The sequence below is a fragment of the Seriola lalandi genome, unplaced genomic scaffold (assembly GCF_002814215.2).
Source record: "Seriola lalandi dorsalis isolate HSWRI2012SDOR001 ecotype SW California unplaced genomic scaffold, Sedor1 jcf7180002054484, whole genome shotgun sequence".
Taxonomy (NCBI): domain Eukaryota; kingdom Metazoa; phylum Chordata; class Actinopteri; order Carangiformes; family Carangidae; genus Seriola; species Seriola lalandi.
In genome coordinates, this window is record NW_019525037.1 from 412,221 (window position 1) to 437,087 (window position 24,867).

Below are 24,867 nucleotides of genomic sequence, written 5' to 3' on the forward strand. Positions count from 1 at the left end.
AGTTAATTTTCAGTACATTTTTTTTATTTATTATTACTTTTGTCAGTTTCAAGTTATTTCAGTGACCATTGTGGGTTTTTCTTTCTTTAACGGAAGGGTACCAACAATTTTGTCCACGTGTGTATGTTTCTTCCATATACCATTTATGTGATAATGAAATGTGTGGGAATACCAGCCGTGTTGCCCCTCGACTCTGGAGCTCACTCCCACAAGACATCAATGTTGACTGTCTTCCTATTTTCAAATCTCTTCAAACTTCAAACCTATTCTGTTGAACTCCAACACCTGCGTTCACTGCAACCCTATTCATTTTATGCTGTTGAATAAAAAATGTTTTTTGAGGAAAAGCATCTTTATAAATTAAGCTATTGAAACACCTACCATGACTATCTGTACTGAAAGTCAGGTAGGTTACAGTCAGCAGCATCATTAATGAATATCACCCAGACCTAATCACGTCAATCAATTATCATTTATAGTATTTTACAATCACTACAGTCAGACTTAAAACAAGAGGCGTGAGTAAACACAATACAATAAAGACTCGTCTCAGATTGCTAAATGTGCCCTTGGCTTTTATTAACAACCACATGATAAAATACCATCATATGACAAGAGAGCAAACTGCTGCTGGTGCAGTCAACAGCAATCACGACCTGCTGCCACCATTCACTCAGTAGTAAAAAGACATGATCTGTATACATTAACACTAGCATGAAGGGAATACAGTAACAGTCAGAACAGGTATATGGGAGTTTTGGCTTCACGCTGTTCAGCAGATATCCTAAAAATCAGATTATACGACACAAAAACACAAACGTCTTCTTCGGGTTCATTGTAAACAACCTGCGACACACACACACAAACACACACACTCAAAAATAAACTCCTACTTTTTTTAATTATTAAAGAAACTCATTTTACTTTCAAAGAATTAAGAAAACGACTAAATCAGATGATGAACCTCCGTCCTGTGAGTGAGGAGCTCTTAAATTTACATTCTGCACTTTAAAAAGACAGTGAGGTGCTGATGTTGGACGAAAGACTAGAGAAAAAAGAAAGGAGGAAAGAAAGAAAAGAAAAAAAAAAGCATAAAATGTGTGGTACAGAAATAATATTAGCTGTAAGGACACTTGAGGAAAAAAGATCACTATTCACAACTTAATTTTAAATTAAGACACACTTTATAACATCTGACAACCTTGCATAGCCTAGCATAATAACATCCCTCCATTATTTATAATAAAAGATTAAAAGAAGAAACCTTGACATGTATAGTTTTAGCCCGCTGGTTTTAAGGTGAAGGAAAACGTTTGGGGTTTGATGGAAATAAAACTAAACTTAACAGATGTTGCCGTGTGATTTCATGTAGCTAACGGACAAATTACCTGGAAAAACTTTTTACATTAATTTTAATAAAACACCATCATATCAAATCCTCGGGCTAAAACTGTGAAGGTCAAAAGGCATCATATTAAACCACATGACCTCTGCCTGTCCATCACAGTGGTGGTGAGCAGGGACACACTGACTATAAAATAAGGCTCTGATATTAAAAATCCTGAGTTAAACAACATTGTCAGTCACACAGTGTCTGTGTGACTTCAAACCCCGGTAACGGCGGTCGTCTCTTCGGTGAGCTTTTTTTTTTTCTTTTCTTTTCTTTTCTTTCTATTGCGAGTGTCTGTGCATAGAGGAGGAACTGGAGGCGGTGGAGTCAAGGTCACAGACATTCGACTTTCTGCAAATCAGGTTAAACACACTGATGGGAAATCAGCTCCTCGTTTTCTTTCTAAAAGCTGAGCAACTTCAGGAGCACTTCCTCTCCTAACGCAGTCGAATCCCCCCAAAGGAAAAGGTCAAGTTAAAGTCCGACCAGCTGACACTTCAGTGCAGAGCTCCTGATGTCGACCATCTCCGTGGCGACTCCAGATAACAATGAAGATAAACCAAGTGTTCCTTGCACTTTCCCAAATATTTACAACCCCTCTGGCAACAGTTTTACTCCGTCTCCCGCCGTTTAGATGTTTTCGGCCTCTCTCTGGGGAACCTCCCTGATGCTGTCATGGGGACCAGCGCGGGTCGGCGGGCGCCGCCGAATGCTCCGCCCAGATGAGATGAGGTCGGCGTAGCCGCGGGAGTGAGAGAAGGCGTAGGCGGAACGGCGGGAACGCTGGCCGCGCTGGAAGGCTGACGGCTTTTTCTTCTTCTCCTCCTCCTCCATCTCCATCTCATACTTCTTCCTGTTTCTCTGGACCTGGTGGATGATGGGAAATGAGTATGTAAAATTAAAGAAGTAATTTTTTTTTTTTTCCTTTTGCAGAAATAAGAAGCACAGGGTCGTTTCTATTCATGAATATATTAATTTGAAAGTTTTGTAATTTAATGGTTCGGTCCAACAACCTCCATTTTGAAGTAAATTTGGTTTGATAATTGTTTTTTAAATAAAGTTTTGGTTTAACAGTTTTCAATAATGTCTGGCTCTGACCATTAAATTATTTAGACCTTTTAGCCCAGGTGACTGATGGGAAAATGGTCAGTTTTAATTACTGTATGTATATGGTGGGTCACTTTTTAAGGTTGTAAACACACTCTTCCATTTTAACAGTGATTATTAAAGAATTAATAAATAATCCCTCCTGAGAGACAATGGAAGCTGCCAGCCCTAAAGTTCCTCCCCAGATATGTTTTAAACTATGTAAAAATACACTGCTGTGATTAATCATCAACATTTCCCTGAGAGGGTGCAGAGGTCTCACCTTGTCTCCTACAGAGGGCCAGATGGTTTTATGGAGGAACTGGATGCAGATGACGGGCAGCAGGCTGATGCCGACAGTCAGGATGATGGTTAACCACAGGTAAGGCTGACGCAGAGCATTTGATGCCACACCTACAAACACAACATACACACATTAGGAGAGCAGTGAAGAGGCTGGGGTTTGATGTGGCATAGTGTCCGTGACAAACTGGAGAGTGTAAAGAAGTCGTCAAAGCAGAATTAAAATAAGGAGAAACAGATTGACAATGGAAGTTCACTAAAGTGTGGAATACGTTCCAGAAATTTTAGGTTTAACATTTTCAGGCAGAGTGAAAACTGAAGGGAGTCAGGAATAAAATGTTCTCAATATTCACTACAATTCTGACTTTACAGCTTTGGCTGGAGTCTTCAATATAGACACAGCGGCTGAGGCTCATGGGAACTGTAGTGTTTAAACTGAGGGGGAATAATTGTGTCAGCATAGCTTAACTTTATTTATAACACATGGATGATAAATCCTCCTTTCCTAACCACAAAAACAAAACCAACAGGATTGAAATGTTGAAATAAGATGGAAGAATACACAAGTAGAGAAAGTTGAGCCATTAAATTAATAATTAAATAGAAATAAGAAACTGAGCAAGAGATCAGAATAAATTCTATTGATACATCAGTTTATAGTTTTCTGGTGCAGGAGCTTCTGTTGTTTCTATACAATTGTTAAGAAGGGAAAATTTATTTTTAGTGCATTCCACGATGGGAGGGGATTTAGTGAAATGACATTTATCCATAGTATTTAGTTGTGATGATGATGGTGATGATGATGATGATGATGATGATGATGATGATGATAACTGGAAACTCAATATGCTTGTTCTTCATGATGACTATAACTGAAGAGATCTGATAGAGAATAAATCTATATTCATGGATTCGGGCTTCAGTGGATCAGACAAAGATTTCCATAAGTTTTGCATCGTGTCACAAACATAAAACAGCTGCTCTGTTCTTTCTACATTTACATGTCTCTGCTGTGGTGAAGCTACACTGGTGCATCATTTTAAATGTTGCTGTAGAAAGGGATTGTGGGACACCATTTTCTCCTTTTGTTTTATAAAAGGAAGGTCCAGTGTTTCCTCTGCTGAAGGAGATAAGATAGGAAGCACTGAAGCTCCTTTCCTCTGATCATGGCTGCTGCTCAGATACTTTTCAGTTTGTAGGGGACTGACCAGTGAAGGTGAACACTGAGGGGAAGATGACGTGAATCCCGGCGCTGTGGATGTCGAACATGATGCCGAAGTAAATGGCTATGCTGCCCAGAACCGCAAAGCAGTTGACGAAGGTCCAGTAGGAGGTATCCAGAGAGATCTGACGGGTAAGAGGTGAAGGTCAGCAACAGAATAAACTCATTACATCCACACCTTCTGAACCACCTCTTTGCTCTTATATTTCTCCTTATGCAGCGTTACAGTTGGAAAAACGCTGACTCTACACTGATATGATGGACATATGTACGTCAGATTCAAATAAGAATTCAGAACATATTATATATAATCAGCATTTTAATGTGAGCATATTCTCAATTAACAGGTTTCAACATGTCTCAACACAACTCTGTGACCAACCTGCAGGTTGACGGTAAAAATCAGCGACGAGGACATGACAACGGCAAAGGACTGGTAGTCGGACGGGGCTTCTCCGTCCTGCCCCATGGTTTGCAGGAAGGCTCCGTAGGGGATGAAGAAGATGGTGAGTGAGACGAAGATGCCGTGGAACAAGCTGATGAAGAAATTCTTGTAGTTGAACAGTGACCCTTGCTGACCGGGCAGGTAGAGCTTAGGGAACTTCAGGCTGAGTTTGTCGTTCACATCCTGCAGTGGGAGAAGAGGAAGAGGAGGAGGAGGAGGAGGAGGAGGAGGAGGAAGATCAGTTACCAGAGTTGTGGATGAGTATCTCTTTTATTGAAGAGAGGAGAATGGAACTGGTTTCCCAACCTGGATTACATTGAATTGTTAGTTTCCAATGTTTGACATTTATCACTACAATAAATGACACGCTGTGAAAAAGCAGGATCATAATGACAGTCAGAGAAAAATGAACATAAGGTTGTTTCCCAGTAATATTTACTTGAATCTGCAAAAAAAAAAGTAGTTTTAGGAAAATGTAACGAATGTACATATTTAAAAACTGAGTAGTGCTGGACATCGACATACGTCTCAGCTAATTCATAATAATAATAATGATGATGATATATATGAACATCAAAGGCTCATTTTCTGTCATTTTTCATAGTTAAATATCGAGCAATGGTGGCCTGGATTTTATTTTTTTCAGAAAAGTAAATGTTTTTTGTTTTTTTTAAGATTGTATTTGTTTACACGAGGAATTGTAAAGAACAGTATGACTTTTTTTTTTTTTATGAAGAATTTTAAGTTTAAGTTTTCTGAAATGAAAATGGATACAGCAGCTATTTCATCCAACTTACTTATTTTTAATATTTCTTGTTTTCCTTTGTGACTTATTGGACTGAATTGTGGAAAGTTTCCTTTTCTCAGTTATTAAGAATTGAACTTATGAAGTAGAGCTACTGTATGTATTAGATTGTGTTGGTTGCTGTGCGCCGTAGGGGTTGTGTTGTGTATTGTGAGTCTCATTGAGAGTATGAATATGGGTGATATGGGTGTGTATTGATGTATCTGTTGACATTGAAGTATTATTTATGAATTTAAAGAGACCCCAGGAAGAGTAGCCTCCGTGGCTGATGAGGATCTAACTAAATAAATAAATAAACTTTCAGATCAACGTGTACAATTTGCAAAATTGTGATGCAATGCATTTATAGAGAGCAAATGTCGATTAATAACCAATAATCTTCCTTCCAATGAACCTTTTTGTGTCTATGACAAAGCCGGTTTTTACCTGGTCCAGAAGTCCAACCAGTAGAACAGGTAAGCTGCTGTAGCAGAGGTTGTACAGAGTGATGAACCAGTCTTCATAGGCGACCTGCAGACAGGAAAACAGTCAGTGTCACCGGTGATGAGTGTAAAGTGACGCATGCCGGGATCTGGCCACAATATCAGCTTGAAAAGGGACAAAACCGAACAAAACTGAGCATCAGCTGCAACATCTGTCACGGTGGAAGACAACCGACGTAGCTAATTAGTGTTCTGTAATGACAGTTTTAATTCAAGCATCATACTGTAACACTGTTCTTTACGTTTGTATATTTTTGACATTTGTCTTGGTTTCTGATTTTATTTTGTTAAAAAAACCATCCGAACAAAAGACGACAAAAAAGGATTTGAACTCAAGATCCGCTTACTTGGCTTCTTCCTGGGCTTTCAACCACTTCAACAACTGGAGTGGCTCCAGACATACTGTAGGTCATGTGATGACAACTGAGAACAACTCCATGACAAGTCTAACAATCTCCTCCACTGACGGAGACGATGAGAGGTTGAGATTCATCATGTTGAAAGCTCCAGACAAAGGATGTAAGTGGATCTTAAGTGATGATTATTTAGACAAACTGTTTCGAGGATGTTGTTGATCTCTCCACTTTTTCCCCCTGGATACTTTGGTCTAGAGCAAAAAATGTTGATGGATGGTCCTAAACTTTACTGACCCCATTTCCTTTCCTCCAGTTTAAGATGAATTTCTTAACGATTACATGCACAAGATTGATTTATAGTTGAATTATGTACATCCCCAGCCCTGTGCTGCTGCTGACCTGTGAGGAGTATCCGCTGAAGAAGGAGTACCAGAAGTGGACCAGGGTGAAGGCAAAGTTCTTGTAGAAGAAGAAACGCAGGAACTTGCACATCCGGATGTAGGACCAGCGCCCGTGCACCAGCAGGAGGCGCTGCAGGTAACGGAACTGAGCGAAGGCGTAGTCGCTGGACATGACGGCCTGCATCCCCTCCTGACCACTGATGCCTACACCGATGTCTGCAGCTGGGAGGACGGAGGACAGGGGGAGAGATGAGAGTAGATTCACTGGAACATGTTACAGGCAGAACGAGAGTTGTCCTTTAACCTGGACAAAGTTCATTCACGTCCTTACTTTTGATCATGTTCACGTCGTTGGCTCCGTCTCCGATGGACAACGTCACGGCTTTCTTGTACTTCTTCACCAGACTCACCACGTTGGCTTTCTGCTTCGGTGTGACACGACAGCAGATGACCGCCTCACACTCACAGGCCATGTCCACAAAGTCAATCTAGAGGGGAAAAAAAAAAAAACAGACATTTCACCACATTTGTTTTTATGTAAACCACCATGAGATGGAATGCCAAATGTAAGAAGAAGCATTAAACATTTGGCATATTCATCATGTTAAGAGTTGAATTCATTTGGCTGTACCTGTCTCATCTCTTTCTCCCAGTCGTTCATCGGCTGTCCGTCCTGCGGGTTGCTTGGGGGTGCTCGCTTTCCTAGACGACGCAGACGCAGACGACGGCGTTTCTTCTTCTTTTCATACAGAATCTCGTTCTGAGAAAATAATTACAACAAATGATCGTGGTTGTTTCCTCCACCAACCAGCCAAGCTGCAGGAAACATGGTCACAGTCTCTCCTTCCTGAGCTACAACACTGAGTAATAGCCAGAAGTGTTTTTGCAGAAAATTATGATGTCACAGTGAAGTTGACCTTTGACCATTTGGATATATAATCTAATCAGTTCCTCCTTGAATCCAGTTGGACATTAGTGCCAAATTTGAAGAAGGTCCGTCAAGGCGTTACTGAGATGTTGCGTTTGCAAGGCCAAAACTGTGTTTTGTGAGGTCGCCACGACCTTGACCTTTGACCTTTGACCACCAAAATCTAACCAGTTCATCCTTGAGTCCGAGCGAATGTTTGTTCTGTCAAGGCGTTAGTGAGATATCATGTCCATGAGAATGGGACAGACGGACGGGAAACCCGAAAACAATAAGCCTCCAGCTCCGACTGTCGCCGGCTCTGAGGCATAAAAACGTTTCCCCCGGAGGATGAAAGCTTTATTTACAGTACAACTCCTGAATGGAACTCACCAGCCATCCTCCAGTGATGACCAGAGCGTTTTTGCCCGGCTGCCTGAAGAAAGGATCTGCAGGTTTCTGTTTGCGTCGACCGAAGGCCGCGGGCTCGTTCCTCCTGTTGGCCTGACGAATCCTCAGCTGCTCACTGGAGACAGACACACAGAAACTCTTACACAGCACAGTAAGAGCCTGAAACCAGGGTGCTGAGGTGGAACAGCAAACAGGGAGGGATGGCTTAAACTTAGAGCAGGAAACAACAAACCTGTCTTCTAGTGCTGTCAAGTATGTTTAGCTCTTGTTTTACCTGTTTGGTAAAACCATTAACAAGTTAGAGAGCATGAGCTAAGGTTAGCAACTGGCTGAACCAGACCGAGTGGATAAAGCCCTGGAGTGGTGAATTGATGAGTTTAAGGATACACTACACATACTGATTGATTTTTTTTCTGTGTTTACTGCACTTTGTATGAATTTAACTAACAAATCAAAACTATTCACGACATGGACACTGGTAGTTGTAAATTCTCCAGAGTAAAAACAAGATATGTGGGGCAAGAATGCAGATAAAGAACTACTCCTTTACCACAGTCAAGGGACAGTTTATCAACTACAACGGGTTTAAAATCAGGTCACACAATAGCACATATGATGGTGTGGTCATAAAAAAAAAAAACAATCACACTAAAATGTTGCACTACAGTGCCTAAAACTTCTGTATTTAACACATAATATGAGTCTGAGTAAGAGAAAACCAATTGGCGTCTTCCAAAGTTCGTAAGACTGTCAAAATCCCCTTTCTGTTTCCCTGAACTGTGTTTCCTTGTTGGACGCCTGCAGAGGAGACCGACCAGGTAGTCATATCTTTAAAGCCACCATGTTGGTTTGTTGAGGAAACGAAACGCCCCGCATTAAAAACCCACCACCCATGATGTAGAGACCCACTTGAACTGTGTAACTCCGCTGGTGCCTCATATTAAAAGAGCACTCCACCACTTCAGCATTGCAGTCCTATAAACATCACCAGACTTATGATTGACAGTTAAGAAAACAAGCTATATTGTTTTTTTTTTTTTATTCCACACATCCTTCTTCCTTGTCATTACCCATGATGCAACTTGACCAGTGACATTTCAGGTGTGGCTCATACTGACTGACGTGGCCTGGAGTCTCTGGCCTGGGGCAGAGATTAGCAGCGGGCTACAGAGGTGTGTGACATCACTTGAGGACATTGATGAGACTTCACACAGCTTCCTCTGGAGACACTGACGGCTTTACAGAGCTCTGTCACATATGCATTAGGAAACACACTCTGAAGTGTAAAATCAGTTCCTCTGAACGGATCACTTCACAGTCAGGAATGATTACAGCAACTAATAACTCTCAACATCCATACGGCATGTGTGTATATGTGCTCTTTCTCCATCCCAAACAGTACACTGATGATGCGTAAAACATAAACGATGGTCGATCTTTTAATTATAGCGCTGTTTTATGCTGTGACATTTTAAATCGACTCACTTGACGTCTTCTCCGTAGTGGATCTGCATGTCGTCAGTCAGGAGCGAACAGGAATATCCGATGTTTTCCGCCGTTTCTTGGGGGGAAACATGCAAAATTGTTTTTATAAATCAAATTTTACAGTGTTTAATCCAGTTTTATGCATTATTTAATTTATAAATCCCAAACCATACTTTAACCATTGCTATTTTGTCATTAAGCTTTATTGGTTTTTGTAGCTTTCCAGACAGACTCTTCTCTGTAGTCTCACGTGACGTTACCTTTCTTATCTCCAGTCAGGACCCAGATCTTGATGTCAGCCTTGGCCAGTTTGGCGATGGTCTCCGGCACTCCGTCCTGCAGTTTGTCCTCGATGGCTGTCGCCCCAATCAGCTACACAGAGGGACACGAACCGGTTAGATACGACTGAGACTCATTGTTTTTAACTGTTTATAGCAAACATATCCACATTTATTAGAGAACGTCAAAATGTATTCCAGTTGGATTCTAGGTCAAAGAGCTGCTGACTCTGCTAAAGATCAACCAGAGCCTCTTCAAGGTCAGTGGAAAAATGGAAAACAACAAACAAAGACTATACTTGATTTTTTTTTACCATTTTTCCTCATACAAAAATCTCAAATTACCCCATAAAATGAAAAACATTGGTTTCCATCATTCCCAGTTTACACACTGCTGAAATATCAGCAGCATTGTTACCAAAGCAACAACTGTTTCTACACAATTTTTGTTCTTTTTTTATTTCTACTGTTCAATGTTCATTTCATGGTTCAAGCTGCGTCCTCCTGATTCCTCTACCTGTCGGAGCCTCAACGCCACACTTTCTCAGGAGAAAATGAACATTTTCTTCTTAAGCATTAAAGTTCATTCTTCATACATGTGTCAAACTAAAGTGTAGTTGTTTTTTTTTTCCACTCACCATGAGGTTGTTCTCAATTTGCTCATATACACGGTCGAGGGCGGCGTCTCGGTTGGACATGGACACCTGGGCTTCTTCGTGTTTCCTGGACCAGGCCTCATACTCCCCTCTGCTGATGTCTTTGTAACACAAGCACAGCGTCCGCAAGGTCTCGTTGGCAAAGATCTGCAACGCAATAACACAGGCTGTGTTTCCTTCCACAGTAACCGCAGTGAAACACACTGGTGCAAATGAGAATGAAGCCACGTGCACTCACATCCAGAGCAGTCTGGGTAGTCTCCTTGTGTCTGGAGTTGGGGGAGAGTCGCTCATAGATGACCGTGTCTGCTCCTTTACAGTAGAGACGAATACGCCCATCAGGAAACTTCACTGGAAGACAGAGAAGACACAGAGGGAGTGTTAGAGGAGAAGAAGAGGGAGAGAAGTCACAAAAACGTCTCAAGTCTTTGGCTTGTGTTGCCTTGATGTGGGACTTCACAGCAAAGTGAAGATTTAAGTGTGTGTTTCAAGTCATTACTTAGGTGTCTGCTCATCTGAACAGCCAAATGTCCCCTTCCCACCTGCTTGCATAAGGTAACTGGCTGGTGTCATCACAGTGTATTTACTATAGAACTAGAATCACCACCTCATGGTTTCCTCCACCATCCAGCCAAGTGTCAGGAAATATGGTCACAGTCTCTCCTTCCTGAGTTAAAGCATTGAATTATGAGCAGAAGTGTTTTTGCAGAACATAATGATGTCACAGTGAAGTTGACCTTTGACCTTTTGGATATAAAATGTCATCACTTAATTTTATCCTTAAATATGTCTGAGTTAAATTGTGTCATAATTAGTGAATGAATTTGTGAGTTATGGCTTAAAACTTGTTTTGTGGGATCGTAGTGACAGAAGCGATGAAATTGCCTCTGGGCATTCCGGATATATTGCATTCACAAGAAGGTGAGGTCACCGTGACCTTCACCTTTGACCACCAAAATCAAATCAGTTCATCCTTGAGTCCAAGTGAATGTTGTTGCCAAATTTCAACAAAATCCCTCAAGACGTTACTTAGATATTGCGTCCACGGGAATGGGATGGACGGATGGACAACCTGAAAACAATACGCCTCGGCATCCGACTGTCGTCAGTACGGAGGTATAACAATTAAGTTGCAAGTGAAGTCACAAGTCACTATTGTATGTATAAATGTATAAATCAAATAAATATTTCTGAAGAAAGAGCTGGTCATTCTAGTTTTTAACAAATGTCACTCAAATAGAAGGAACGAGTGCATTTGTTTGGGACTATTTTCTGTGGTGGATTAATTTACATTTGATGGCCTATTGAGTACTTTAGGTAGGGAGATGGTAAATGTGAAATTTTTACTTTGTATGCAAGAGCACAGCAGAGCTACAACTACAGAAGTATGTATGAATGTGTGTGTGTGTGTGTGTGTGTGTGTGTGTGTGTGTGTGTGTGTGTGTGTGTGCTCTTACAGATGATAGACATGCGCTTGCGGTCGGAGTTGAAGTCGAGCAACGCCAGCATTTCATACATTGTCTCCTGCTCCATCTCCCTGATGGTGATGGTGTCCTGGGTACGAGACAGGAACACGTAGCCGAAGTTCCTGGCTGCCGTCACCAGGGCGCCTTCGTCAGGAGACGCCGCCTGGTACACCAGATCACCTGAGGGAAAGATGTAATTTGAAGCGGTCATGTCCAATGCAAAACCTCCTCTTTTCTTTTTCATCGCTTCATCACAGAGTCGTTTGATTCAATAACAGCATGAGAAATATGGTTCTCGCCCTCTTTAGGGCGTGTTAGTGTTGACTGACAGGTGCCGCCTTCGCTCCACTCAGTGATGATTGTAGGTTTACCGTCTTTGTTCTCGACCATGACGGTGTGGCAGAGGGAGAGCAGCTTGAAGAACTCGGTAGCATCTTTGTCCTTCCTGGATCGGACGCAGGCGACCAGGGAATGATCCATGAACTGGAACTTCCTGTCAGCCTGGGGGTTCCAGCTCCAGTCCACCGGCTGATGGGAAACAGGAAAAAAAAGCTTTAGAAAACTACAGTAGAAATAATCAGTGATCATTCCCAAGTGATTAAATCAATGTCCCTTCTGCTGTGATGTGTTTATTTTATTATATTTTACCCTTCCTCGGTCCAGCGCCACTCCCTCAGCAGTGGTGGGGGAACCTGTGGATTGGACACAGCAGGGTGGAGCAGTGCATTAGTGTAAAGACATATAAAGAACACATACACATGGACAGTGGTATGAAAAGGGAAAACAGAATTCAAACAGCACTTGGTATTACTGACGTCTGTGTAATTATTTAAGGCAGACACAGGTTTTAAATGAAGAAGATTGTCCACTTACATCTTTTCTCCCAAACTCAAGAAAATCTGATTAGTTTATTTTTTTGTCTCCTGCTAATTTACACAAAATCAAACATAATTTTATTTGTTCATACCTGGACTAACTTAATGCAGCACGTTACCCCTGTCCTAGCCAACTTACATTAGGCGGCCTGTTAGAGTCACTTTGATTTGAAATGTTACGGTTTGGTTCTGCTGTATATTTCCAGGTCTGGTCACTGGGTTTGTTGCAGATATCCGACAGGCTAAATCTGTAACTTCTATTAAATAATTTGTAAATATATAATTTTATAAGAAAGATTTTGTGAAATGTTTCCCTCTGATTTGCCATCATCATTTAATTGTCCCTGTGTTTTATCATTTATTTTTTCATTTCTTCCTTTCCTGTAAAGCTGGTTGTAACCATGTGACACACTCTGAGCCATTTACACTCAAAACAGATCTTTGTACCTGTATCTTTTGTTGCTGTTGCTCAACAGTCTGTTTGTTCTGCTCTTAAATAAACTCCACTTCTTCCCGCAACAAGGAACCATTTTCCTCAAAGGGATCATTAAAGGCTCATTCTTACACCTTCCTGATAACACAGTGCTGTCTGCCTGAACGGACAGAGCGAATACAAACCCTCTAGTTCCTGCATCAACTGAATCTGTCTCTAACATTGGTTTCATGTAAAAATCTTGAATATTTATTGATGTTATTAGTATCAACAAGACAGCTGTCGTTGCAGTAAAATGCAGCAGGTGTCACTCTTTCACTTGCAGATCTCTTTTCCTCTTTCACAGGTTCAATTAGTAATTTCATTCACTAGTGCATCGCACTTATGTCGCTATAATTACAAGCTCAATCCCTCCGAGCAGGGCACTAATACTGAGTCTCAGCTCGCTGTGTCTCACCTCTTTTAACTTTTTTTGCGAGCAACAAGGACATTAAAATGCGAAACAGCAGTAAAATCAGAGTATGTCTGTCAGAGTGAAACGACGCTCCTCAGTACCATAACTACGTCCAGCAATGGTGCACTTCTTGAACTGCATGACGTTCTGCGTCAGAGTTCCCGTCTTGTCGGAGAAGACGTACTCGATCTGACCGAGCTGCTCGTTCAGGGTGGTGGTCCGAGCCTAGAGGGTGGAGTCAGCGAGAGCTTCCTTCAAAATCATGCACAAGGAAAGAATACATACAGTACAATACAATACAATACAATAAAGTCCTTGTTTCACTGCAATGGGAAAAACAAGTCCATTCTTGACTTTTGGAAAAGCTGAATGGCGGCTCAAGGTCCACTTACTAGAAAATTTCAACAGCATCTCAAGGCCATTATTGGTGAATAGAGTTTGCTCACTCCACATTATATAACTTCAGTATGAAACAGCGATGATGTGATAACAAGCAGCTGTATAATACAATGCCATTCACTGATGAAGATCATGAGACATAGCTGAAAGCTTTAAAAAAACGGTTTTCGGTTTCTTTAGCTTTAAGCTGTGAGAAGTTACATCAGTAGAAAATAAAGTGCTCAGTATAAAATGCATTGTTTTGATTAAACATTTCAAGATTTAAACATTTTAAGAGACAAACTGTAGCTTTATCATTGATTTAAGCTATGCGAAGTAAGAAATACATGCATATAAACTTTTACAATGGAAGAAGATACAGTTTTTAAAAGACGTTTTAATCTCTGATAAATGTCTCTTAGTTGTGAAGTAACACTCACAAACAGTTTAAACTTTTAACACAGAGTTTCATGAAAATAGAACATTATACTTAGCAAATCATGTTAAAGTTCATCTGCAATATCTGCAGTAATCCGTTATTATGCTACAGTATGTCACGTGCCAGAAGTTTTCCGAGTCTTTATTTCTTCATATAAATAAACACAGATCACGGCGGCCGCACGGCAGTGACACTATTATTTATCTGCTGTTTTAAAACCTGCTGTCTGGTTCACAGAGTCCCATGTGCATAAGATGAAAAACTGATGAGAGAGAGAAGGAGCCGCGGACAATAATTATGAAAGCAGTATTAACTTACCTTGGCTGGAGTGTCTTTCTCTGCGAAATACATCTGCAGGTCCCAGTTGATGAACTTACTCTGGCCCAGACGGATCACCTCCACACTGAACACAAAGCACACAAACAGGAGATGACACACTGACGATTTATTCTGACTGTTTTTCTCGTAACTAAAGCTGAGTGAAAAAAAGTAGAGAGGAATAAACCAATACTACAGAGAAGCTAACAACTTTGTTGTCTAGGTTAACTAGTTAAAAAGTCTTAACGCTTGCAGTTGGAAAAAACTAAAAAAGTATGTCTTTAATTGAAGATTTAAAGCTGCACCATCAATCTCCTGACAGATGTTTTCCAAACTGCCAAGAGACAGCAACGTTAAATTACCAAGACATGTTAACAACGGCTTTACCTCAAAATTGAACGGCTCTCAAAGATCAGTAGATATTTTTGGCCTAATATTAAATGGGTCTGTCTGCTTCCTGAGAACTGTAATAATCCAATTTTACTCTCGTCTTTCTGTAGTCAAATATAACAAATATGAAACTTGACACCTCGTTTCCTCTGAAATAGGCTGAATATCTGGACATGAGTAAGGTTTAGCTGACCTGACGTAAAGTGAAATGGGCACCATGGTGTTGAGGACGATGATGTATCCCCAGAAGCTGAGGAAGCCTCTGTGAGACGCGTCCTGGTTTTTGCCGTCGAACAAATACCAGGCCTTAGAGCCGATATCCTCGTACCAGAAGGTGTGACCGATGGCCAGACCCGCCGCCACCAGGATCAGCAGCACGAAGATCTACAGGGAGGGGAGGGGGACACACAGAGCGACTATTAAAAAAAATAATTGTGTATTTTTGATAAAGATAATAAATAAATGCCAAAACATAAATACATCACCTCAAACAAAAACATATTTAAATGACACAGACAAAAGACAATAGAAGGAGAGGCACGACATAACGCTTAAAGTGAAATACTGCCAGTGGCGTGTGTCCAGACAGTCTAGACTTTAACTCACTGTGTAAACCATGTAGTTCATCAGCTCATCGATTTTGGTTCGCTTGAACCTCGTCTTCCCGCCATTCCTCATGATCTTGGTGTCAGCACCTTCAGCAACAAGTCAAACAAGTTAAACAGTGACATTTTAAATATTATCCATCAGTCATGATTCATTTTCACTCATCATAAATATTCTAAAATATTTCAGATTTGATCTAATGCCACTGAGAAGTTAATGTTGGCTACAACAATACGGCTATGAATACAAAACTGTTTATTTTACACAGGAAAATCTCATGTCAAAGCAGTGACGCAGCAGCGTTCACACCTGCGAAGATGACCAGGCCGTGACACACGTCGGTGTTTCTGATCTTGCAGCCTCGGAGCAGCATGTTGTCCAGGTCCAGAGGGTAGCGCTTCCTGTCCCACAGCATCGTCCCTATGAACTTGTCCAGACGATTGTTTGGCTCCTCGCACTCAATCAGAGCTGTGAGAGAGATGAGAGGACGTGAGGAGGTCGAGGAGTAGAAACTATTAATAACAAAAGCTTTAGAGTTGTCTGTAAGTTGCTTCGGATAAAAGCTTCTGCCAAATGAGTAAATATGAGTGAATCCTGAATTGTTTCAGTAAAGTTTATCACCATGTCTGTCAGTAGTTGTGATATTTTGCTCTGAAGTGTTGACCGATAACCTCAATAATGGCAGAGTGGAAAGACTTCTTACACAGCGTTAACTTAAAGTTACCTGTGAATTTATTGAAAACTACCTCATCTACACGTTTATAATGAAAATGGAAAATACCCCATAGTGAATACTCTAAATTAAAAAAAAAAAAAACACCTACTAAAACTTACTTGAAAACAAATTCAAAAATGAAACATGTAACAGCAAACACATCAATATCCCTGAGAATCTCTTGCATAACACACATTGAACAATGCAAACACGACGCACTTTATCTTAATTCTTATCTTCCACTGCTGCTGTTATCAGAACAAGCGTGTAATTATTATTTATTCACTGGCATTGACACAAAAGAACTTTTTTTTTTCTTTCTCATGCTGGTGGGGAACAACAAATGTAGATATGTTCCTCATTTACTGTTGAATGTTATTATCTTTTATATATTAAAAAAGGAGCTATGTGCAAGTTTTGCTATTGCTACATAGCTAACGTTAGCATTAGCAGCTGTTCACTTAGAAATGTTGTGATTTCAGCATCAAACTTCATTCCTTTACTAACCAACAATCGCTCCAGAGGTGCAAAGCAACGCCAAAGTTGACTCTTGTTTTGTTTTCGATTTCTATCACTTCTTTTCTTCTACTGAAGTTTGCATGCTAACAAGCTAGCCCCTGTCTCGTCACTGTAGCCTCCAGTCTGTCCTGAAGACAGCTGCTCAGAGGACGTGTTATAACCTCTTGCCTTGTAAACACTGAGGCTTAAGCGCTTGGTAAGACTGGTAAGTAAACAGCTGTTAATGCCAACGTTGGCTAAATTGCAATAAAACTTTCATAAAACTCCTTTAATTTCAAAATAAAAAATTTTTTTTTCCATTCACAGTTGAGCCTCATTCTGACTAATCATAAGTAACTATGTATGTAAAAATTTTATGAAAATAAACTTGGATTGTAGCTTTGAAGCATTTACCATCAAACTCAGCCAGCTTTCGCTCTTCCTGCAGTTTGTCATCCGTCACTTTTAGTCCCATCTTAAACTTCAGGTTTGTCTCTCTGTGAAAGAAAAACCAACACACAAGGAGACGGATGAGTGAACCAGAGACGGATACAAGCTCAGGAAATTTGGATTACGATGGATTTATTTATCTGCATGTTGATCAGGTTAACTCCACAATAAGAGGCTTCCTGTCTGGACAGATCTATGAAAATAAATTAATTCACAATTCACTACATGCAAATCTGCATGCCACAAAAAAGGGGAAATCCATTTCCGTGCTTCGCCGTTAAATGGTTCCATTAGAGAAACATGTGCTTGTTTTATTTAAAGGCGTTTCTCACTTAACCGCAGAATGTACATAACTGGTGGACGAGTTTGGCAGAGGCCGTTTAACTCTTGGCAAAAGCTCTTTACACATTTACCCTCCTCTTATCAGTGTTGACCGAATGTTTTAGAAAATGACAGATCAAACAAAAACTTCACAGAGAAAAGAACCCTGTTCCAGTTACAAAATGTCATCCACTAGTCAATTTGGATACAACACTTGATGTAGATATTACAGTTCAAAACTAAGTTTGCATGCAAAGTAAAAACTCTTACCCGTCAAGTTCGGCTGTCTCTACGTAACACAGGCTGTTTGGGTTGGAGCTGGATAACAGCAGGATGTCGGCCTGAAGACAATAAAAAAAATATATACATATTAATAAAAGTGAAATTTATCAAGAATGCTGGTGTGTTTAACACTCAAATATATATAAACAACGGGCCGTTTTAGCACTAAATCACTCTCTCTAAATCACCATCCCTGTCTCAAAACACAAAATAATTGCTGCAATTCAGCTGATCTCATAACTTTAGGACAATATGATTTTTTGGATAATTTTATATCTGGCTTGTCAAATCTTCCCAGAACAATGAAGTACAAAATAAAGTCACAAGAATAGGGACAAAAAGCAAGCCCCCATAACATTAACCATTACATATTTAGGTCAACACATTAAGGTTAGGTTTAGGTAAGGTTAGGTTAAGGGGAGCGTGAGGGTTAGGATTACTGAAATACTAGTTATAGTTGAGGTCAGAGTAAGTCACCAGGAATTGAATGTAAGTCAACGTAATGTGGGGGCACTGTCACACAGTCCATCATCGTACCGGAATGAAGTCGTTTTTCTTGAGACGAACCACATCTCCGACCTGAATGTTCATCCACTTCGACTCTTGAAACCTGAAGCAGAGAGGGCACATCAGTTTTTTTTTTTTTTTTTATGTTGTCACCATGGATTGGAGAAACTGGAAACTGGCATTTGTCATAAAAAGTAGGCATCAGGTTTTAAAGATGGCAGATATCTTGAATTATAAATCTAACCTGCCGTCCAACAGGACCTCAGACTTCCTGTTGTTGATCTCCTTGTCCATCCTGTGTCGCGCCTTGAAAACAAATTTAAAAAAGAGGACCGGGCACATGAAATAATAACTTAATATATAATTGTGTGTGTGTGTGTGTGTGTGTGTGTGTGTGTGTGTGTGTGTGTGTGTGTGTGTGTGTGTGTGTGTCAAAAGGAGAAGTCTCACCAGATCGTCCACCAGGTCTTTAATGGCAGTGATTCCCAGCACCACAACCAGAGGGATCAGCGTGGTGTACCAGGGCAGAGTGGAGATGTCTGGGATAATCTGACAGGAAAACACAAACACGTGATTGTCATTACTGGTCTGTCTTTTACTGGACAAATGTAAATCAGAAGACAGATGTTTTGTTTATGTTAAAACGTACCTGTAAGATGAGCAGAGCCAGGAAGTAGAGGTTGGCTACTCTCTTAAACTGCTCGTACAGGTTCAGGGGGATGAAGGTGAGGACGTTGTACTTGTAGGTCTTGATGGCGTTTCCCTGCAGAAGAGAAACGCACAGCAGACACAATGATGAGCACAAAGACATGAGCACTGCAGACTGTGCACATCTTAACTGCATTGATTTTACACACATCATTTACTGGTCATTAGGAGTGCCACTCCTCTTGTTGAAACTGCTATATAATATCCTCTGAGAGATGATGACCCTGCTGATGTCACAACGACGCCATCGGGGTGATTTCTGCTTGGGCTTGGAGAGTACAATTTTTTTTATAAAAGGTAACTTGTGTTACAAACTGGATCTGTGTGTCACCAGGCAGAGAGGATCAAATGAAAAGTTGTTGAGTTGTATTATGGGAAATGTAGGATGCAGTTTTTTTTTTAACCTGGACACATGCCAATGCCTTGATCTCTGTTGCTTTGGATTTAATGTTGTGTTTTTAAGTTGAACTCTCACGAGTCCACTGAAAATCTGTATGTTTTGAGAATTTCATCTTTCTATGACCAGACATGTGACCTGATCTCGATGCTTTTGTCAAGTACTGAAAAACTACTTTTAAAGAGGAAATCTACTGAAGGATTTCAGTGAAAGTTTAGCCAGTGATTCTTAGAAACTCTGCTTGCTGTACATTTTCCAATTATTGAAATGAAAATGATGCCAAGGATGAAAAAGTTTAAAATAATCCAACACTTTGAGACAAACAGTAGCTGTCTGACTTGTAATCAGGAAGAAGGAGGGAAGAAGGGATTGGGGTTGGGGTATTGCTTTATTAATATCTGAATTGATCTCTTTTTATTCTCTCACTTACTGTTAATCTGCAACTCTAATGTACAGAACATTAATGTTTGCATTGTTAGAAACACGTTCTGGCTTCAGTCCCACTCCTTTCATTGTGTCTAATGTGTCTGTTAGTGGGACACAGGTCGGCGTAGCAGGATGATCGGGTTTCAGCCAACGCAAAGAAGACAAAAAGCTTCAGGAACAAAAAACACTCCTGTGTTCACCGGCTGAGTAACAGCAGCGGGTTGAAGCATTTGAGCAGAGAAAGTACTTCAAATGATGTTTTTTTCCCCACGTGGGGTAGACTCACATAAGAAAAGAGCTGAATGATACAACAAAACATATACGGAAACCAAGGAAAAGCAACGATCTAATTTTGCTCCTGCAAGTATGAAAACTTCCACTAAATATAGTACAACAGGTAGTTGTGATTCATTCACATCCTTCCTCTTCATCTCACCTTTCACCTACATCTGCATTCAATTCATTGAGCAGCATTTAACACAAAATACTGTCAAAGCATTAATAGTTTGTGGCGTATTGAAACATGACCTTTCCACAGCTCAGGGAGCCCTGATGGAGTCAGAAATGACTCAGCAGAAAACCACCACTGAACACAGCACACTTCCTTGTTGATGTTATATATCATTTTCTTTATACAGAAAATTTTATAGACCCTTTCCACCAGGATTGAATACTTGAACATATGTTTTTGTCTTGTTAAAAGCCAAATAATTGACATTGCTTTTATTGGTTTGTATTGAACTGGTTGTGTGTTCTTCGTGTGTTCTTTGTATTTGTGCGTCACATAGTCTACTCTATGTGCCCTTTAAATTGCCCCCTGGGGACAAATAAAGTTCATTGAAATTGAATCGTATTGTGTTTGTATGGCAGGATAAAATCTTTATCAGTATGACTTGTGATTGTAGTGCTCCTCCACACTTCAGGTTGCTTTAAATGGCACTGCATTACCCACAGTGGGAGAGTCACTTGTAAGCAACAAATTATCAGATTATATCTGCAGGGAGTTTTAAGCCCTGCAGGTTGATTGTTTCAGAAATGAACTGTAACCAAAGGCTGCCTGAAAAGAATCATAATTATTTTATTATAATTTTTTTTTTTTTTAAAAAGGGATAGTCAGCAAGATGAATAGCCCATGGGTAAAAACATGCAAAACACATACTTGTCCTGCTCTTTGTTCAGGGTGTGTCAGGGTTTGGTTGGACCAACAAAGAGAGGGTGAAGACGCCTGCAGACGCGTTCATTAAGTAGTAGTTGTATGTAAACAGTTACTTACAGAGTATCTGCTCTTCTTGATGCATAGGAAGACTTTCTTCTGAAACTCTGGCAGGTGGTGGTAAGGTCGATCGTTGGCTTTCACCTTCCAACCAAGCTCTGAAAAAAAAAAAAAAAAAAAAAGTTAACCTTGAAAAATTGTGTCTGTAAAATTCTACTGTCGTTTACTCCTGAAAATTTTAAATTTATTTTGTAAATCAGACAGCTTTTGGAACTGGCACAAATATATTGTATCTTTTGAGCTAAGCTAGTCATTTCCTCTTGCTTCCAGTCATTGCGCTAAGCTAGGCTAAATGCATCCTAGACATATCGGTATACAAACAGATTGACTGATGATTCTAGGAAGGATGACTAACAAAGGGGATTTCCCATAATAAAAGGTAATTAAAAAAAAAAAAGAACAAAAAAAAAAAAGTCATCTTTAGTAACTCACCGCTTAGTCTAGTGTCTGCAGGAGGTTGCAGAGCTCCTGGCTGTTCTTCTGCTTCTCCTTCAGAGCTGATTTGTAATTCGTCATCCGTCTCGTCGTCACTGTATGGCATGACCTCATCGTCAGGCCTCATGGAGCCCTGGGAGTCTACGCGCTCCCGATTCATCTTAGCAGCTCAGGTTTCTCTGCGAAAGACAAAAAGATCCAGCTGATCGGTTAATGTAATCCAAATAATTCAGAAGAAGTTTGGTACACACGTTGATGTAACCCTGATAAAAAAAACTTTTCATTGTCCAGCGCCATCTTCAGGTCAAGATGTTTATTTATCCAAACCTTTGGGTTTATGACAACTTGCACTAACGTCATTACATGTATTCTGTGTTTATTGCTGATTAGCAAATGGTAGCAGACTAACACACTAAATAGTGACTAGGCAAAACATCATATCTCTAATAGCTGATTCATTGCAGACATAAAGATAATTTGCATGTCTGGCTACAGCAGATGGATCAGGTCCACTCAGGTCTGCAAGAAGTTGAAATGTTTTACAGCATTTCAAATTATAGAGGAAAACTAGAGACCATCTTGTGATGCAATCACACCAGCTGCAACGCCCGTCAACATGTTGATCTTCTGACCTATGAGTCAGAGCAATGAGTACTATAATAAAAATAATAATAATAATAATAATAATGTTTCTATTACTACATTAATACATGAGTACTCAATACGCATGGGTCTGAACCAAGCATCAACCTCTGAGGCTGAAAAATGAAGCCAACACTGAAGTAGCAAAGACTGCAGTTCCTCTAATGACCACTGTAGTCTGGCTCCAACAGTGAGTCATCCCTGTGTAAAAATGTCCAACTTTACAGCAGAAATAAACATGTTTACAGCCTGGTACAAAAAACAGTTTTGCTAACTCCCTCCTTCATGACAACTGCACTGGGGTGAATTTTTATATAACTCACCTGTTCACATTTAATAAGACTTAAAACGATGTATAATTGATGTTGTGGCTGCTTTGAGTGACAGTTTGATGAAGGTATGCTTGTCATAAACAGGTATGCACTGAAGTCTTGGCTCCAAACATGCTCCACCTCTTTGCTAATGTTTGGATTAACCAAGAGTTAGACGGAGACAGACACTGCCAAGGTGGCGACGGCGGAGCAGCTATGTCTGAGCTTCAAAACCGCTCTTCAGAAACCTGTGGATGACGTCACGGAAGCTACAGCCATCATTTTTCACAGTCTATGGTCAGACCACACCCATATTCAAATGCCACCTTCATTCTGATCTCGACTACACGTCTCTAAAGTTTCATCACTATCTTGCACAAAACCCAGCCACAGACATAAACACCTGCCAAAGGACTGAAAAAATGTCTCCATGATTGATCCCATAGTAGGTGTCACCAGCCCCATTATCATAGCTGGTAATCATGACTTACAAAATGAACATCCACTTTGACCTATTTTGTATAGCCAGTGATACAGATACAGAAAAGAAAGAGCTGCAGCTCAGGTTTACTGTCACCTTTGACAAACTTCCTGATGTAATATGATGCGTGTGCGATGACATTGCATTGTGTGTTCAAGTGTCATGTAATGAAAGAATGAGAATACACAATCTACTGTGAGAAATGTGGCCACACCCTCCTGATCGTTGGCACCTTCGTCTCAGGACTCGTTGTAGTTTAGTGTGTTAACATGAGCTTTGCTCTATTTTGAAGCAGTAATACGACACCAGCCATGTCAGTGTGGTCAGGAAACCCCATGGCCTGTTTCAGATTAAGGAAGTGAGAGAAACCGAGTTAATACAGGTACATTTGTGATGCTGAAATATCATTACTATGTAAATTGTTGATCAGGTTTCTCCATGGATTTGATTCTGGGTTTGATGGTCTGACTGGAAGATCTGGATAAACCTCTAACAACTGTTTGTCAAGATTGTTTATGAATTAGTCAATCATTCATAAGCTTAAACCTTTTAAGAGTTATTTATAGAATAAGTCTATGACAGACACATTAAAAACAACAACAAATCCCACGAAGAGGCCAAAACCATCAAAGAATGTATCCTACTAAGTTTTGTTTGTGTAACAAATTCCTCTGAGCCATATAGCTTCATTATTGTTCAAAAACTATTAAAGACATTTCAGTGAGTCCCGCTGTTGAACTGGTGACATGTTCCTTCAATACTATGAACACACACAAATTATTCAGATTCAGTCACACATATTTACTAGAGCACCAAATATGTGTTTGAAGGGATAAGCAACAAAACCAATAAAAGCAATAATATAATAAAACCAATACGACTCAGTTGAAGCACACACATTCACACTGCCATAAGTCAGCTCACAAAGGTTTAAAAACATAGAAAGCGAATTAACTCTTCTAATTTGCAAGTTATTCTATTGTGTGGAGCTTCACATTTAAAAGCCAATTTCCCAATCTCAGTGCAAACATGTTGATTCTCAAGGACCAAATAGTCTTCGGGCCTAGTGCAGTGTAAAGTTGAGACATGTCAGGTGGCCAGGAAGTTTGCCAATAAGTGCTTTGTAGATAGAAAATAACGTGGTGTAGAATGATGTATGTGTTCAGTCAACGCCAATGGGCTCGGGGCCAAGTGTTCCACAGCGTATGGAAGCAGGATAACAGCTTGTGTGATACAAAGGAAGAATACTTTTGTCATTTTAAATATACTTTGATTACTGTTGAAAAAATGGAAACTTTCATTCAATGCAGAATTCAAGATGAATTGTACTGGGAAAATTACAGTATTACAAATCTGTATTGATCTTTAGTTGATGAAGATATTAACAACTGATAAGTTGGGTTAGACTTATAGACACAGAGAGGACAGCTGTGTTAATAATCATGAACTGTCCACTTTATTTTGTCCACTTTCTGTACATTAAAAAGGGAAACCACCAGTAGGAGGAAGAGTAGGTGTTCAACATATATGTACGGATGAAATCATTGTATGTTTTACAGATATGTATGATATGTATCATTACTCATCGTGTCTTCCAATTGACTAATGATGTAATGAACCAGCGGCCTCATGGGAAATCCCTGCGACATCCGCCTAACTGCTCCGGTTAGTGGGTGCCAAGTTTAGGTTGGCACGTCCCGTCAGTTTAATGTTTCATGATGTGGAGGAGTCCATTAGCACAGCTGATAAGGCTCATTAGTCCAAAAACAAACACACCTAAAAAAACACTGAATAGATCCAGGAAGAACCAAGTAAACAGCTGAACAGGACTGTGTGTG

The 24,867-nt window shown here is 40.2% G+C and overlaps 1 protein-coding gene across 1 annotated transcript in view; it reads right to left on the reverse strand.

Annotated features, from left to right (window-relative positions):
- Positions 1–549: 549 nt before the first annotated feature.
- Positions 550–24,867, reverse strand: part of atp8b1 (ATPase phospholipid transporting 8B1) — a 32,845-nt gene continuing 8,527 nt past the window's right edge. The window contains exons 2-30 of the mRNA XM_023412646.2: positions 21,593–21,774; positions 21,161–21,258; positions 19,006–19,119; positions 18,807–18,905; positions 18,601–18,662; positions 18,387–18,459; positions 17,838–17,908; positions 17,211–17,293; positions 15,893–16,051; positions 15,584–15,672; positions 15,171–15,361; positions 14,588–14,672; positions 13,554–13,677; positions 12,339–12,382; positions 12,062–12,218; positions 11,682–11,870; positions 10,463–10,575; positions 10,207–10,371; positions 9,551–9,662; positions 9,291–9,366; positions 7,788–7,920; positions 7,122–7,250; positions 6,822–6,978; positions 6,489–6,712; positions 5,678–5,761; positions 4,384–4,629; positions 3,988–4,126; positions 2,760–2,890; positions 550–2,257 (exon numbers count right to left, since the gene is read on the reverse strand). Coding sequence (XP_023268414.1) covers positions 2,021–2,257; positions 2,760–2,890; positions 3,988–4,126; positions 4,384–4,629; positions 5,678–5,761; positions 6,489–6,712; positions 6,822–6,978; positions 7,122–7,250; positions 7,788–7,920; positions 9,291–9,366; positions 9,551–9,662; positions 10,207–10,371; positions 10,463–10,575; positions 11,682–11,870; positions 12,062–12,218; positions 12,339–12,382; positions 13,554–13,677; positions 14,588–14,672; positions 15,171–15,361; positions 15,584–15,672; positions 15,893–16,051; positions 17,211–17,293; positions 17,838–17,908; positions 18,387–18,459; positions 18,601–18,662; positions 18,807–18,905; positions 19,006–19,119; positions 21,161–21,258; positions 21,593–21,755 — 3,747 coding nt within the window. The 5' untranslated portion in view covers positions 21,756–21,774 and the 3' untranslated portion in view covers positions 550–2,020. The remainder of the gene's footprint in view (positions 2,258–2,759; positions 2,891–3,987; positions 4,127–4,383; positions 4,630–5,677; positions 5,762–6,488; positions 6,713–6,821; positions 6,979–7,121; positions 7,251–7,787; positions 7,921–9,290; positions 9,367–9,550; positions 9,663–10,206; positions 10,372–10,462; positions 10,576–11,681; positions 11,871–12,061; positions 12,219–12,338; positions 12,383–13,553; positions 13,678–14,587; positions 14,673–15,170; positions 15,362–15,583; positions 15,673–15,892; positions 16,052–17,210; positions 17,294–17,837; positions 17,909–18,386; positions 18,460–18,600; positions 18,663–18,806; positions 18,906–19,005; positions 19,120–21,160; positions 21,259–21,592; positions 21,775–24,867) is intronic.